This window comes from Protopterus annectens, chromosome 14.part0 (assembly GCF_019279795.1).
Source record: "Protopterus annectens isolate FY-2018-M chromosome 14.part0, PAN1.0, whole genome shotgun sequence".
NCBI classification, from domain to species: domain Eukaryota; kingdom Metazoa; phylum Chordata; order Ceratodontiformes; family Protopteridae; genus Protopterus; species Protopterus annectens.
This window is the reverse complement of record NC_056748.1, coordinates 649,497,870-649,514,811: the sequence shown is the minus strand read 5'-3', so window position 1 is coordinate 649,514,811 and position 16,942 is coordinate 649,497,870. Positions and strand designations below refer to the sequence as shown.

Below are 16,942 nucleotides of genomic sequence, written 5' to 3'. Positions count from 1 at the left end.
CTTCATTAGCCTGAGGATAGTTCTAACCAAAGTCAGACTGAAAACACACAAGGCAGGCATTGCGACCTGACAGACCCTAAAACATTTTAGAAATTGACAAATTCATTGTGTGTAAAACAGACACTTGCATCACAGGACTCTGCAAGGAATTTTGGATAGCATCATGTCTGCCAGAGGACAAAGTTAGGGACATCTCAAACAGGTTAAAAAGGAGTAATAGGTTGATGGCTTCATAGGTTGGTAGGCAAGTACTAGGCAATAAATCTACAGACCATTATAAGCCTAGTGAATAAATCATATTGGAAAGTTCCTTCCAGCCTCAAGGAGGGCAACACAGGACAGACCATGGATAATCTGTGGCTGATTATCTAGGTTTATCCTGAAGATGGCAAGGGTGCTGCTCTCCTGAACATGTTGTAATAGTTTGTACCAGAGGTGGGCTATACACTGGGATATGAATGACTCAACACCCCACCCCAGTAAAGCCAGGAGTCAAACATCAGTCATACATTTTAAGTCCTCTGAAATGCTGGGAAGCACACCATCCAGACCTGATGCATTCCATCCTTAAACCCTCTTGATTCCTTTTCAAGTTTTTTTTTTTTTTTTAATATTTACAGACCATCTTTATTATAGATGCTTCTCACTAGATTCCTTTCTAACTGTCCATTAATCATAACGTCTTTCATCACGAAATCAACGCTATCAGCCCCTCCCACAGAACATGGTACTCAACTAATGAAATGATGAAGCTGCACATCTTTGTTTAGAAAAGCTCACTAAGATGGAAACACGCATTCTGCATACACCAGCCGTACCCCTCAAATGATGGAACTGTCTTTATAAACAGTGCTCTTTTCCTTCAACACATGCATTACCCTAGTGAAAGCCCTGAGCTGCTTTGCTACCTGCACTACATACTTTAGATTTAAACATATAAACAGTATATATCAAGGTAAATTTATTACAACTGCTGCTTCTGCTGATATCTAATTGTAAAGGCATTTACACTACAAATGGTATGCATTTTAACAGTGTGTACAGAAAGATGGGGGTGGGCTGTGTAATGATTGTCTTCTTGAATGCATTACTACATACCGTAGGCACATGGCTACTTTCCTAGTTGATGGCACTACTGTCATTCTCATGGGACATAACAACAAGAAACTGAGTAAATGTACTACATTGCAGGTAAGACCTTCTATGTCTGTCACCTTCACATGCACCTATTGTGCAAGTGTACATGTGATAGCTAGGGCTTTAAAATGAAACCCGTATTTCTCATTTCCTTTGGAAGGAGTCATCATACTGTGCATATTGTACTGAAAGGACTTTTGATTGACTACTCCATGCCAATAAAACATGATATCCCTGAATAACCCCTCAACACTGCATGATACACAAATGAGCTGCCAGAAGCACAGGAGTTCTACCACTGAGCCAGCGGCAATGAGCAAGTGATACATAAGTAAATGGTAGATGAGTACATATAATAGGGCCATTACTCATATCTGGCAAGTGGATGTAGGGGCAGTGCAAAACACAGTGGACCTTTTTTAGTTGTATTTTTTTGGTCCAAAAGATGATGTTGCATCTGTTTACAAATACACTTTCCAAGTCACATCTTCCTGTTGTCCAGTTTCTTTACACTGCTGCCTTTATATGGTATTAACTGTGCTGTTTAGGAAAGTTGAATAGTGATTTACATTACCATATGAACATATATGTATTTATTGGCTTATTTATTTCTTAACTGGGAAGGTGAACTTGTTCAAGGACACTTTTCAGCCATGGCCAGTGGCAAAAGTGGTTGAATACAGTAAAGCAATAAGGCGTAACAACAATTTACCAATACATTATGGTACGTACATAGAACTGTAGCATAGATATTCAGATACCAAAAACTTGCATTTGCATAGGTAACCAACAGGTGATAAGTAATGGATTTTCATTACCAATGTTCAGGCAATATTAATTAAATTATGGAAGATAAATTATGAAGTGAAGATAATGAGCCCTACAAACTAATATTAGTAACTTATCCACTGTAAACTTTCTACTGTGAAAGTTGCATACAAAAAATGAATAAACATATATGTTTTCTTGACTGCAAATAACTTTAGCCATTGTTTTGGAAACAGATACATTTGTAATACTGTTTTAGCTATTCTTGAAGTTGTTGGTGCTAGTCTCCTAACATGTTATTAGAATCACAGAATCGTTGTTACACTTTGGTAGTTTCTAAGCACACAATGACTGAAACATCATCACTTTGCAGTTTAACTGTTTCACTCTGTAAACACTGCCTTGCTGCTTTAGCTTGCTTTTACAGATATTAGGCACTGGCCTGACATGACTTGCTTCTGCATTTTTAGACTGTCAGTGGATACAGGTGTTATTTTATGTGACATGTTAAGATGTTTTCTTGTATTCTAAGCATTTGCCAAGAGCAGACTGTTAATGGAATTAACCATTTAATTGTACACAAATTAACCATTTAATTCTACATATTTGCATGATATCATATTGCACTTTGCAATGTAAAGTAAGACCATATATAAGCAACATGGACTTTCCCTTTGTTTACACACGGTCACCATCACCTTCAGTTTCTATACATCTTGACCTGCTAAGGGTCACAGTGGCAAGTGGAGAAGGATATTCCAAACTTTTGTGTCCCCAAAACATCTCCAGTTCATGCTGTGAAATCGTTAGGTTTTCCAATCTCAGTTGAGCCATATAATCACTCCAACATGTCCTGGATCTGACCAAGGGTTTCCTTCCAGTGTTTTTTTACCTGGTACACCTCTAATGGAAAGTACACAAAGTGAGCATCTGTACATGGGCACCCAAGCCACTTCAACTGGCTGCTGTCATGCGAAAGAGCAGTGGCCATATTCTGAGGTCCTCATGGATTTCCAGCTTCCTTATACTATCATGCATGATGAGCATAGTTACCCAGGAATGGAAACTTCTTCCTGCTTGCTCGTATCCATGAACTCATCCTTTCAGTCTCTATCCAAACTACATGGCCATAGTTAAGACTAAGGTCATAGACTAACCAGTAAACTGAAAGTTTCATCATGTCTCCAACTCATATTTCATCAGCACAGTTCAATACAATACCTGCTGTACTCCCACTACTGCAATCACCTTACTGTTCTCCTCTCTTTCCTCGATCATTAAAAAGACACCATGATGCTCGTGTACCTCCACCCAAGGTACCTGCTGCCCCCATATCTATACAGAGAAATCCATTATTTTCTGAATCCCATCTGATTCTTTACATGGTAACAAACATCATTATGAGTAGTGATTGCATGTTGGTATAAAGGCAGGGTAACAAAGCAGTGAACCTCTGTTTTCCCCTTTATTTATTTATTTTTACACCTGTTTTTGTTTTGCATAGAGAGATGCTTCATCTCTGCCTGCAGCACCACTGTTCAGGCCACATGTAAATAACTTTGCTGCTACTACTTCATGAAGAGTGACACAAAATTAAGGGTGGATTACTTGAATCATAACTTACTTTGATAATAATACCACTCCACAAGGAACACTGCGCAAGGCAATACCAACCAAAAACAGTCCAAAAGCACAGTAGGAACAGAGTTCAAGCAGCACAAATTTTCAAAATCTGATTTTATTAAACAATTAAAACATTTACTTGTTTAATAAAATCAGATTTTGCAAAGTTGTGCTGCTTGAACTCCATTTCTACTGTGCTTTTGGATTGTTTTTACTTTGATAATAAGCTTGATAGACAAATCATGTGTGAATAGTTTAAAAATGACTCCTTCAAGGACACAAAAGCAAATACAAATCAGAAGTATACAACCAAAGATGGACTGGCCAGCATTATCACAAATAAATAACTGCCGTGCATCACGCTCAGTGCAGTCAAATAAGCCTTATGAACTGATGTTATAAATAGCTCCAGAGCAAACTTTAAGTATCTCATTACAGCTTCTATAAAGCATAATAACTGGTTAATGTTTAATTTGGACTCCCCTCAAGAATTTCCTGTATATGTAACCAATGCATTCTTGAAATTCTTTTATCCTATTTGACGCTACAGCCTCTCTGTCCATAAAAATGTATATTTCATTTATCTGCCAACATACTTGAGCAAAAATATAGCTGTTCACATTCTCCTGAGCTGCCCAGCATCTAGGTGTTATAATTTCTCATGTTGATATAACATGGGTTTGGGGTCAGAATGACTCTTATTAGGCTTTAAGAATGCTGTGCCTCCTGGACTCTGTTGATTGCCTTTGTCTGTGCCCCTCTCTCCAGTATGTCCTTAATACATTATGTTTTGTTTTCTTATCTGTGGCTTCTGGTACAAGCCATGTAGCATTTGTGTTGTCCTCCTCTATGGATAGCGACTACGTTTTTATGTGGAATTTATTGCGGTATTTAGTCCCTAGTTTTATTAAGTTGTACATTTAATGCCATACACTTAGAAATGTAAAAAATCAGCTCAAGAGGATAGAATCACAATATGGTGTCTGGTTCAGTGCCCCTCCTCAACTCAAGAAAAAAACACAACAGTTTTTCTCCTCGGAGTTGAAAAAAATATCTTCCAAATGATTTCAGAGAAAAGGTTATTTTGTTCGTTCTTTCTTTCTTTCAGAATAATTGCAGCAAACATTATGAATGCCACATACTGAGCACACACTGAATGCTGAAGCAATAACACTTTAGTCCTTATGGCAAATGCCAGCATTCAGAAACTGAATACCTGTATTGCATTACCACCAGTGAGCATCAACGAATTGTATCTCCAACACCTTGGGTGTGGGGTTGTATCCCTGACTCATTGTGTATAGGGTGACTGCTCCCTTCACCCCACCCCGTCTAAACTTCTGGAGCACAATATGTGGTCCACCATCCATAGGCTTTGTGCAGTGTAACATTTTTGAATGCATAAAATGACTACTGCCATAATGTCTGATTGACAATTATATGTTATTTTATTGACCACACACCTTTAACTCCTATAACTGCAGTTCAGCTCTACTGCAAGCTGGATACATGCCAATATATCAGGTACACTAAAGTTATAGTCTATATAATAAGAAAGAAAGGCATTCAACAACACAAAATTATTAATTAGTAAAGCACACAAGTAATTTTTAAGGAAAAATTCCTTCCCTGCACTCCCATATCCCCATAATTCTAAATATAGTATTGCTAAATTCATTCAGTTTCCGGAGTAAAGGAATACTTCTTTATCCCAAACATTCATTAATTTCATATAGTCATTACATGTGATAAAACAGGACTTCAATACCTTGCCCAAATGTAACAATATATGGTAATAACACCACTAAAAAGTATCATGCTCCTTTACAAGCCAACATTCTGCATTGACAAATACTTGTTATGGATTTGTTTCATTCTCTACGCATCTGAGAGAGCATGGAGCTCACCAAATAGGTGGAAGGAAGAACTGAAGTGATGGAAAGAAAAAAAGCATATCCTATCTTACTGCAACCTTCTTTTGATTTTTAGGACTTTTGCAAAGGAGTATTTTATTTTAAGTGCATGAAACCACAAAACAACAGTAGGGACCTACACTGATACCTTTGTTGCATAGTTTCAGTCTATGGATGGAATACAGGCACATGAAGATTCAAGAGGTTAAGGTGAAAAGAAAACAAATCCCAGATTTTTACCTACTTTGTCCTTCTTTCTTACTCAGTACTACTGTAATCTTCTTATAAAGCAGATTACTAAGCACGCACAAATGCCATGTTTTAATATAATGCTTAGTACTTTCAATCAACTGAGTGCCATACATTTATTTTCAATGCCTAAAAATGGGCCATTATTTAGAGTCTTTTGGGACTGTAACAATGCTCTTAGGAAGAACTAACTCAGGACCATAAAACATAGAAAGTCCTCACACAGCTGTTTAACACTGCGGTATAACAATGAGCATGGTCAGTATAAGAATATATACTAAGTGGTGCCTTATAACAAGATTGTTTCTAAAACAGATGTTTGGTAAACAGTTGTAAATTCTGCCATGACTGGTTTCTGCACAATAGAACGTTTATTAATAGTCTGCATGGTCCAACTTGTAGGTTCGTATTCCTAACACACGAAGGGTTTGCATGCAGTCTGTCCTGGAATACCTGTACACAGGGCAGCTATCTACTGGTCTGGATGTTGACCCTATAGAGCTAATTGCTTTGGCAAACAGACTGTGCCTTCCACATTTAGTAGCATTAACAGGTAAGTGCCACAGCCCATGAAGATAACTTGTTTTTAAGTTGAAGATCATATTACCTGAATGATTTCAGTAAGTAGCAGCTAAAATGTAATAATGAATGACAAGTGAAACTGCTAATGTACCTTTTAATGTTGCTTTCCTTCTTTCTATCCTGTCTCCTGAATGTATATCTTAAATATATAATAAAACTTTGCATCTAGTAACTCATTTGGTTCTAAAAAAATCATATTTTATGTCACCTCATGTTGTTAGTAATTAATTACAGAACTATAACAGCATCAGTTTTTCACAAAGATTTTTGAAACAAAAGTGTTTGGGCATGTGTCTGTGTGTATATGTATTTTCTATTTATATGTTGTCTTGTTTTTTTGTAATTTTCAGTAACACAGCAGGTATATGATTCTGAGGGTCTACTTCATATGCTCGAAAGACCATTTGATCGAAAACTAGTATTCAAGGCATAAAACAGGGATTTGTCCTCCTCTCCAATGTCGTGCGACCCTGGAGTTGGTATATATAGTTAGGGGTGGTGTGGGGGCGAAGCCCCTCACCTATTTTCCTTTAAAATCTGTACTTTTTGTTTTATTTTCTTCTTTTAAAGGAAACTGGGTGGGGGGCTTTGCCCCCACACCCCCAATGTGGGGGGCTGCACCCCCCACCCCCCCAACTATATATACCAACTCCAGGGGCGCACGACATTGGGGAGGGGGACAAATCCCAGTTTTATGCCTTGAATACTGGTTTTCGATCAAATGAACATTCGATCAAATGGGTTTTGATCAAATGGTCTTTCGATCATATGAAGTAGACCCGATTCTGAACATGCTGTTTACACCCCTGATGTCAGGTCATCCGGGGTATAAAACAGGCAGCCGATGCCATTACATCAGTCTTTCTTGCCGAGAAGGAGCCCAAAGTAGAAGCAGCTCGCAAGTGCCGGTCGGGCGCTACCTGAAATTTTAGTTTTTCGAGTTTCAAACCTGAAGTCTTCTAAAGCTAAGTACCTCGTTGGGGATTCTTTTTTCTTGCTCTAACCGATGTCAGAAAAAGTTAATAATTGTCTTTCCTGTGGAAAGCAAATACCTCACAGAGATTTTCATTCTTACTGCGTCACTTGTTTAGGCCCAGACCACGACGTCCCTCGCTGTCGGCTTTGTGCCTTGTTTATTGCCCGAACCATTCGTCATCGGGCTATTTTTGTTGCTGAATTCTTTCACTCTTGTTCTCCATATTCCGAAATGGCTTCGGTAAGCCATCTGACTACCGATCTTCCAAAAAAATGCAAAGATAAAGATAGAGACATACCACATAGGTCAAAAACTGCCGACGATGCTTCAGTTAAGCTAGTCTCCAGTCCGCCGGTACTCAGTGGGGCACCTTTGCAGCCCCTGATGCCCGCTTTTACAGATTCGTAGGCCTCTGCTGAGACCCATTCAGAGTCCAGTATGCCACAAGATGCTTTTTCCACTATGGAACCTGTGGATATCTCTACCTTGGATGGGTCTGGAGCCACTGTGCAGGCACAGGCTTCTGAGGGTGTATTCTGGCCTACCAATATTTGCATTAAACTGACAACTTCTTTTTTAGCTAAAACTGCTGAGTTTCTCAGGCCCAGAGTACGCACTATGCCTAGAAAACCGATAACCAAAGAGCATGCTCCCATGCCTCAAAAACAAATGCTTAGAATGGCTGAAGACCTTATTAGCCTAATTAGGGGAAGCCAGCCTTCCTCTGCTAAGAGACCAAGAGTTGAGTTTCTTTCCGATTCTACAGACCAGGAGTCAGATGACTCTGACCCTTCTGATTACCAGGACATACCCTTATCTACCTTTGAGGGTTCAGATGCAGAGGAATCCATTCCCTCTGCCTCCCCTCCAGAGTTTTTTTTTCTTTTGGTGAAACCTTGCATACTTTAAGAGATCATTTCTACTGGGAATGCCAGGATTATCCTCAGTCCAAAAAGAGACTCAGAGAATTTTTAGAGTTGCCTCAGCACAGGCCCCTAGCTATACCCCCTGTCTTGGATGTTGTATATGATGTCTTTGTGGAATCCAGTCTTACTCCAGACACTTTACCACCGGCCCCTAGAAAACCTGACAGGTACTACAGAGTACGTGATTTTCACAAATTTCTTTTTAAGAATCCTACTGCAGATCCAGAGACCATTTCCCAGGAGCCTAAAGGTATTAAGGCTACTACAGCCAAAAGCCCTACTCCTTCAGACAGGGATTCCAGAGCTTTAGACAAATGGGGTAAGAAGGTATATACCTCTGCAACTCTTGCCATCAGGGCATTGAATTGCCAGTTTCATATGTTGAAGTACCAGCAACATATTATGGAACAAGTTAAAAAAAAAATGGTGTTACTTCCAGATTGTGCAGAAAATAAAGATTTACAAGAGTTAATGCATTCTGCAAACCAAGTTAGTAAGCATACTTTGCAGTGTGGCTTTGATGCCCTAGAAGCATCTTGCAGGGCTGCAGTCACTGGATCTGTACTGAGAAGGCATGCTTGGCTGAAGGAACAAACCTTGCCAGACCATGTCAAATCAAAATTACTAGACACTCCTTTAAATCAGGACCATTTGGCACCAAAGCAGAAGAGGTTCTTAAAAAGATGGAAGAAAAAGTTACATCTATGCAAACTGTTAAAAAATTCTTACAAGGGCAGCCACCTAGATTCAGTAGGCATTGGCCTACACAAAACTGGTCCTTTCCAGACCCTTTCAGGCTTTCACAGTCCAAACCTAGGGGAACCAGACCACCAAGACTGCAGTCTCAGGGTATGCAGAAATTTAAACAATGGAGTGCTCCCACCTCAAAAACAGGGAGTGGCAAGGCACCCCCTTATGGTAAAAGTTCACAATGACATGTCAATTATCCTTCCCAGCCCTGCCCATCTACTTGCGCCCCTATGAGGAGAACTTGCCCTTCATGCCAAAAACTGGTTGTCCATTACTCAGCAACGATGGGTTCTAAACATTGTATCCCAGGGGTACAGATTCTACTTTCATTCCCTGCCAACCCCAAGCTGGTTTCCAGACCTTCCTCCAAATCAGTGGGCAGAGGCTTAAAAGCAAGTACATTCCCTGCTCAATATCAGGGCCATCCAACCTGTTCCAGTAGAACAAAGGGGACAGGGTTTCTACTCCGGACTGTTCCTGGTGCCCAGAAAAGAGGACTCTTGGCAGCCAATCTTGGATCTGTCAATTCTCAACACCTTTCTGGTGGTCCCAAAATTCAAAATGCTAACCCTGCAACAGCTTATCCCTATGCTAGCCAAGGATGCCTGGCTAGTCACCCTAGACTTAAAATAAGCCTATCTGCACAGCCCCATAAGGGAGTCTTGCAGGAGATATCTCCACTTCAGGGAAGGCTCAATGCACTATCAGTTCTCTGCACTTCCCTTTGGCTTATCTACTGTGCCCAGAGTATTCACAATGTGCCTGGCTCCAGCCATTGCATATTGCAGGCAGAGAAATATCCAAATTTTCCCATACTTGGATGGTTGCCTGATTCAGGCAGACAGTCAGGAATTACTACTTCACCACCTGGCATTTGTAAAAAGACTACTATATTCATTGGGGTACACCATCAACGAAAAGAAATCACAACTGATGCCCAGTCAAAAAATTGTATTCCTGGGAGCAAGCTTGAACACAGCTTCCTAGATGGCCCTTCTCACTCCAGAAAAACAGATCTATTTGAGCAACTACTTCAAACACATGGCCACCAAAACCCAGCTATCTGCAAGGAAAATACTGCAAGCCCTAGGGTTCATGGCCTCATGCATTCTGCTAATTCCATATGCAAGACTGCATATGAGGAAACTTCAATGGTACTTAAAAAGTCTTTGGTGCCAACATTCTCAGGACCTGGAAACAGTCATTCCAATCATTCCTTGTCTAAGGGCAGAGTTCCTTTGGTGGGCAGAAGCATGCAACCACAACAAGGGACTGCCTTTCACTCAACCTCTTGCTGCCCAAACCCTGACAACAGAAGCATCAGACTATGCTTGGGGGCTCACATGGCAGGCAAATGCATTCAGGGAAAGTGGACCCCAGGACAAATTCTCCTGCACATCAATCAAAAAGAGATGTTAGCTGTACAGTATGCTCTGACAGCCTTCAAATACCGAATCCTTCCAGGACAGTTGCTGATAAAAACAGACAACACCACAGTTATGTAGTACATAAACAAACAAGGGGGAATCCATTCTTACCCACTCTGCAGGTTAGCTATGACCTTGTGGAACGCAGCCTTGAGCAGTCAAGTGCATCTGCAAGCTCAGTTCCTGCCAGGCAAACATAATTCACTGGCAGACAACTTAAGCAGAAATCTTCTGGACCCACATGAGTGGAAATTGGAGCCCAACACCTTCAACCTTCTAATCCAGAGGTGGGGGACACCAGAGGTGGAACTTTTTGCCTCTCCCAAGAACCACCAGTTGAGTAAATTTTGCACCAGGAACCCTCACAGCAGGGCCTGGAAGGTGGATGCCTTATCCTTCAAATGGGAAAACCTCTCAATTTATGCCTTTCACCCTCCGCCCCTCCTCTCAAAGGTACTACTCAAGATCAGACAGGGCAGCCCAAGGGCAATTCTTATTGCCCCAGATTGGCCATGTCAGCACTGGTACTCACTCTTACGCAGTCTGACAACAATGCCACCCTGACACCTTCATCAGACTCCTTCCCTGCTGTCTCAGCAGGAGGGACAGATTTTGCATCCACAGTTGCAAACACTAAACCTTGCAGCCTGGCTTATCCCCTGAATACTCCACCAGCAACTCTCAACAAGCAGGTGCTGGATGTCATTCTTGAGGCCAGAAGGCCTAGTACTAGAAAATCCTATGTTGAAAAGTGGAAAAGATATTGCTCTTGAAGTCAGTCTCAAGAAAGGACACAGCTGTGCCCTCCTTACCTCAAATCCTTGATTACCTAGCAGAGCTACTCCACAGAGGCCTATCCTTCTCCTCCATTAAGATTCATGCCTCTACAATCTCAGCTTATTATAATACTGAGCCATCTCTATTCTCTCACCCTGTCATCAAACAATTTCTGAGAGAGGCTAACAACTTAAGGCCCCCCCTAGGAGAGTACCCATCCCTGCCTGAGACCTTAACTTTGTACTGGAAAAGCTCACACTTCCCCCTTTTGAACCTGCAGCATCAGCAGAGTTAAAATTCCTTTCTTGGAAAACAGCCTTGCTTTTAGCCATAACCTCTGCTAGAAGAGTGTCTGAGTTACAGGCACTAATGACTGTGGAACCCTTCATTATTTTCCATGCTGACAGGGTTTCCCTCAGGACTAACCCATCCTTTATGCCTAAGGTGGTCTCCAGTGTGGCTGTAAACCAAGCCATCCATTTGCCAACCTTCTTCCCTAAGCCTCAAAATAAAGGGGAGACGATCCTGCACTCCTTGGACATGTACAGACAGCTCAGGTTCTACCTTGACAGGACTAAACCTTTCAGAAAATCTGACCAACTGCTATCAGCTCTTCTACAGGGGCAGAGGGCAAGGCCATTTCAAAGCAAACCATTTCCAAATGGATAGCACACTGCATCCATTTCTGCTACAAACACCATGGAAAACCTACCCCACAGGGGATCAGAACACATTCCACTAGGGCTACTTCCACCTCTACAGCATTTCTCAGAGGAGTCCCTACCAGGGACATTCTGGAAGCTGCAACCTGGAGTTCTGTACACACCTTCACCAAGCATTACCACTTACCTATTTTTTTCTAAATCCAAAGCTGGATTTGCTACAGCAGTCTTAGAAGGCCTGCTAGCCAGCCCTAACTCCTCTTGAATGACTCCACCCTTCCTCAGCTTTGAGAATCAACCCAAGTGTGATGACTGCAACAGTGAAACACGAAGAACATAGTACAGTTGTGAACACTTACCATAAATGTAGATGCTCAAGTGTATTCACTGTTGCAATCCTGGTTTTCCTCCCTCCAGCCCCCTGTTTTTCTTTATCCTTTCTACCTATCCTCTATATGGCCTTTTTTATGGCAGGGGTATTTACTTTTTACTGGTGGTAATCCACACCATATACTAGCTTCCTATTTGGGGGGCTCCTGACATCTGGGGCAAGAAAAACTGATGTAATGGCATTGGCTGCCTGTTTTATACCCCTGACGACCTGATATCATGGAAGAAGCGACAGCATCTGACGCAGAAATCCCAAGACTCTGGTATTCTGGCTGACTGAGGGCTACCTGCAGGCAGATAACCCAAGTGTAATGACTGCAACAGTGAATACACTCGAACATCTACATTTATGGTAAGTGTACAAAACTGTACTTTCCCAGTACTTCTGAAGTAACGGCTCCTGTCTTACTGCAGCTTTCCTTGGATTTTTAAGACTTTTACAAAGGAATATTTCAGTTTAGTGCATGAAACCACAATACAGCAGCAGGGATCTATGTATAATCATATCAGAGCAAGAAGCTTCAATAAAGGATGCTCCCAGCACTTCTGAAGTAGTTTTACAAGCTAGGCCCTCTGTATGTTTGTCCAATTTGGCTCCTGTCTTACTGCAGCCTTCATCTGACTTTTAGGACTTTTGCAAAGGAGTATTTCATTTTAAGTGCATGAAACCACAACACAACAGCAAAACCTATACTGATACCTTCATTGCATAGTCTTAGTCTATGAATGGAATACAGGCACATGATGATTCAAAAGGTTAAGGTGAAAAGAAAACAAAACCCAGATTTTTACCTACTTCTCATGATTCAGATAAGGAATGTCATTCCTGCAAGACTTCATCTTTGTATTCTCTACTGGAGGATATTTCTTTTATATAACCATTACATTTTATGGGAGTAATCCCTCTTGCCATGAAACAGAATTTAGAAAGATCCATACAGAAACACAGCTGAAACAGTTCCAATATTAAAAGCAGAGCAAACTTTAATGAAGAGGTAAGTACTTTCACAATTGTAACATTTCTTCATCAGGCCATAGCATCAAAAAACACAAAGAGTACTTAAATAGTTCAAACATTCGTAGCAATTATTCAATTAACCAAGCAACTCAAAATAAAACACCTCTAAAATAAAACCATACGGCAAATCAAACACAGTTCACATCCTAAGTTTCCTTGCTTTCAGCACCAGTTTTAAAGAGATAAAATCATTAAGTCCATGATCTCTACATGCACTAAGCCTAAAAATCCAACAAAACTATATTTGTTCTGTTTCATTAATCACATCACCCATCCTAACATCTTCCTGCACAACCTCAAGAACTTTAAATAAAAAGCTGTGTTGTTCCCCTTCGCTATTAATGTGGTTTGCCAGTGCACTATAATCTAAGCCCTTCCCCGAACAATAGTAGTGATCCCTAACTCGTTCTATTAACTGCCTGTTCGTCTTGCCCACGTAAAATACACAAAATATCTTACAATGGGCAAGATATACAAGAATTTTGGTATTGCAGTCTACTGCTGCTCTCACATAAACGATCTTCCCATTATCAGGATGTTTAAACACCAGCGATTCATCTATGTAATCACAAAAAGAACAATATTGCACCGTTTAGTGCCTACCATAACCTCCCTAGCTCCTAAATTATGATCCTTAGGCTAGCATAAACTTCCTTTTAATGTTTTCTTATTCTTGTAACAGAACTTAGGTCTAGACCCTACAATCCCTGCAATCATTTAATCTATCTGTAATATATGCCAATTCTGTCTGATAATGTCTTTCACCCTATTAATAGCACTACTATAAGTTAAATTCATAGCTACGCCATGATTACTTCTGCTCATGTTTTGCTGATCAACACATGGGGAAGAGAAGCAGGGTTTTACCTTGGTGGTTCTTTTCCTTACAGCTAAAGAACATGCCCCCTCAACCTCAGATTCCACATATCCCCTATTCACAAAATCCAATTTCATCTGCTTAAGGGCCTTTGCAAACTCTTGAGGTTCCAAGAAGAGTTGTGAAGTCCGCATGGCCTTTCCTTTCCCTACATTTGAAAAACTCATGTCTGAGATGCATGCTGCTCCTGTGTACATAAACAGAAGTGGGACAAAAGCCCAAAAATAGGACAATTTTTAAATATTGCTCTTACAAACATAGAAAGTTGATAGAATACCAGGTTTTGCATTAGCATGAACTTTGTGAAGGGTATAAACTCTGAAACTCGAATCTCTGTCATTATTTTCTAACTTCAGTCTTTAATGATTTGCCACTAATTTGCCAGAAAAACTCAATTTTTATGAAAAATGGAACAAGTATATGAGGCAAAAATCTGTACAGTCTGCAAACATCTGTACAGTTCAGAGGTATGCTTGGAGGGTGTGTCACCTACATGGTGTGGGACATTGTTTTGTTTATTAAAAATTAATTATACTACATTCTTTTATATTTAATTTGAGACAATTGCCCTTACACAAATTGTTAACCTGTTCTTCACATTCAGAGCAATTGTGAGTCAGTGAAAGATCAAGTAACACCCAATTTGTAGTCATATGTCAGAAGTATTGGCCTATCAAGGTGTGAAAAATAAATGCCAAGTAGGAGTAGGCCCAACCATATTCATGGGTGACTTTAATTGCCCCACTGTTAACTGGGAGTCATATATGACACCAAATCTACAGGCACAGAGATTCCTGAATTTTGTAAGCACAAACTCCCTGGACCAGATTGTCACTACACTAAGCAGGGGTGCAACCATACTGGATCTGGTCATCACGAATATGGGAGAGTGGTGCACACCCCTAGTGTAATGTCTTCTCTGGTATGGTCAGACCACAAAATGGTCTCCTTTGAAGTAAAAATAAAACCTGGAATGCCAGATAACCCTGGAATATTCAGGAACTATTCTAAGGCTAATTGCCTACTATCAAGTGATAACCTGGCAAAATGTCAAGACACCATAAACCATGAGAACACTGCTGCCTACATGGAACTGTTCACAAAAAAAACTTTACAAGCATGTTAGTAGCTTTAATAGCTGTATAGAGGCAGCTGTACCCACTAGGAAAAAGTAGTAACTCAAAAAACAAGCCACCCTGGTGGAATCACTACATCAGTAGACTGTAGAACACAAGGAAAAAAATTAGGAGGTAAGCACCCAGCAAGATGAAAGCACTCTCATCAAACTAAACATCTCAGAGGATAAATAAAGTTTACCAAAGTCAAATTTGAGGTAAACTTGGCTGCCTCCCAGGACAAGGACAACCACAGGGCATGCTTTAGCTATGTCCACGACCTCAAAGGCAGTACACAATTTTCTGTTGTGCAGAGCTCATTGTTAATGGAGCCACCTATACTGAGCCAGAAGATACAACAAACCTACTGGCCGACAAATTCAGCTCCAATTTTACCCTCCTCTCCCCTTCAATCTTCCCTCAGGAAATAGCATCAAATATAACTCCGCCTTGCTATCACTAGGGAATAGGTCCTTAATGTTCTCTCTAATGCCAAGAACACTGCATCAATTACCCAGACAATATCCCAGGATGCCTTCTAAATATTATAAAATATGACCTATCAGGCCCTCTGGAATTGCTTTTTAACTGTAGCCTCCAAACAGCCTTCTTGCCTCATGAATGTAGAACAGCAACAGTCATCCTTGCTACACAAATGTGGGCCACCTAGAGACTTTGGAAACTACAGACCCATAAGTCTCACTAGTCTCATATGCAAAGTCATGGAAAGAATCATCATGGAAATGATCAGTAATGACACAGAAAACCTTCAGGCACAGGTCATGCCTGCTCAAAATGATGGACTTCTTTGAGAAGGTTACCAAAACAATGGATGAGAGCAAAATGGTTCATGCTGCCTACCTTGACCTGGCCAAGGCATTTGACACAATACCCCACTCGGGTATTATTGACAAACTCAAGAGGTTAGTTACAAACCTTTTTGTCATGCAGTGGATAGCCAGTTGGCTCACAGACAGGACCCAGGAAGTTAGAATGGAGTCCACCTCTACAAAGAGGCCAGTCACAAGCAGAGCCCCTCAGGGATCAGTCCAGGGACTGTTCCTTTTTGACATTCATTTCTCTGAAGTCGAGACCAATATCAATGGCCTCTGGCTGTCTACATTTGCAGATGATTGCAAATTAGGAGCTTTTACTGAATCCTCCACATATGTTCTTCAGGAAGGGCTGACACAGACAAACAACTGGTGTCCGAGCCATGGACTAAACTAAATGACAAGAAAGTATCCTTCAGGAAGTCATCCACCCCTGGTAAATATCATATTGACTAAGAACTGACCCAGTAGTCAGGGACTTGAGGGCACACATAGACAGTAATCTAGCCTTTGACCATCACATGTCTACAATAGTAAGGAAATCATTCTGTGTTGTGCAACTTTTAAACAAAGATATGGTGTCTAGGTCCAAGGAAGTCATTATTCCACTGTATTCATCAGACCTGTCATTGAGTATGTACCTAATCAGGCATATACAACAACTGGAACGTCCACAGAGGTTCTTCACTAAAATAATACAGGGAGTAAGTAACATGTCCTGTGCATATGCCTCAAGGTCCTATTCCTGTATTCTGTCTTCTACAGGCTGTTGAAAGGAGATCTATGCCTGGCATGCAAGTCATTATCAGACCCCACTATGATGGATCTCCTGCATATCTGCTAAACAAGCAGCATCAGAATTACCCAGTCTAAAGACGTAAGCCTTGCCTGTGATATAAACAGGAACTGCTGTAGGAAG

The 16,942-nt window shown here is 40.8% G+C and overlaps 1 protein-coding gene across 1 annotated transcript in view; it reads left to right on the top strand.

Annotated features, from left to right (window-relative positions):
• Positions 1-16,942, top strand: part of RHOBTB1 (Rho related BTB domain containing 1) — a 468,210-nt gene that overhangs the window by 435,525 nt on the left and 15,743 nt on the right. The window contains exon 7 of the mRNA XM_044056396.1: positions 6,093-6,243. Coding sequence (XP_043912331.1) covers positions 6,093-6,243 — 151 coding nt within the window. The remainder of the gene's footprint in view (positions 1-6,092; positions 6,244-16,942) is intronic.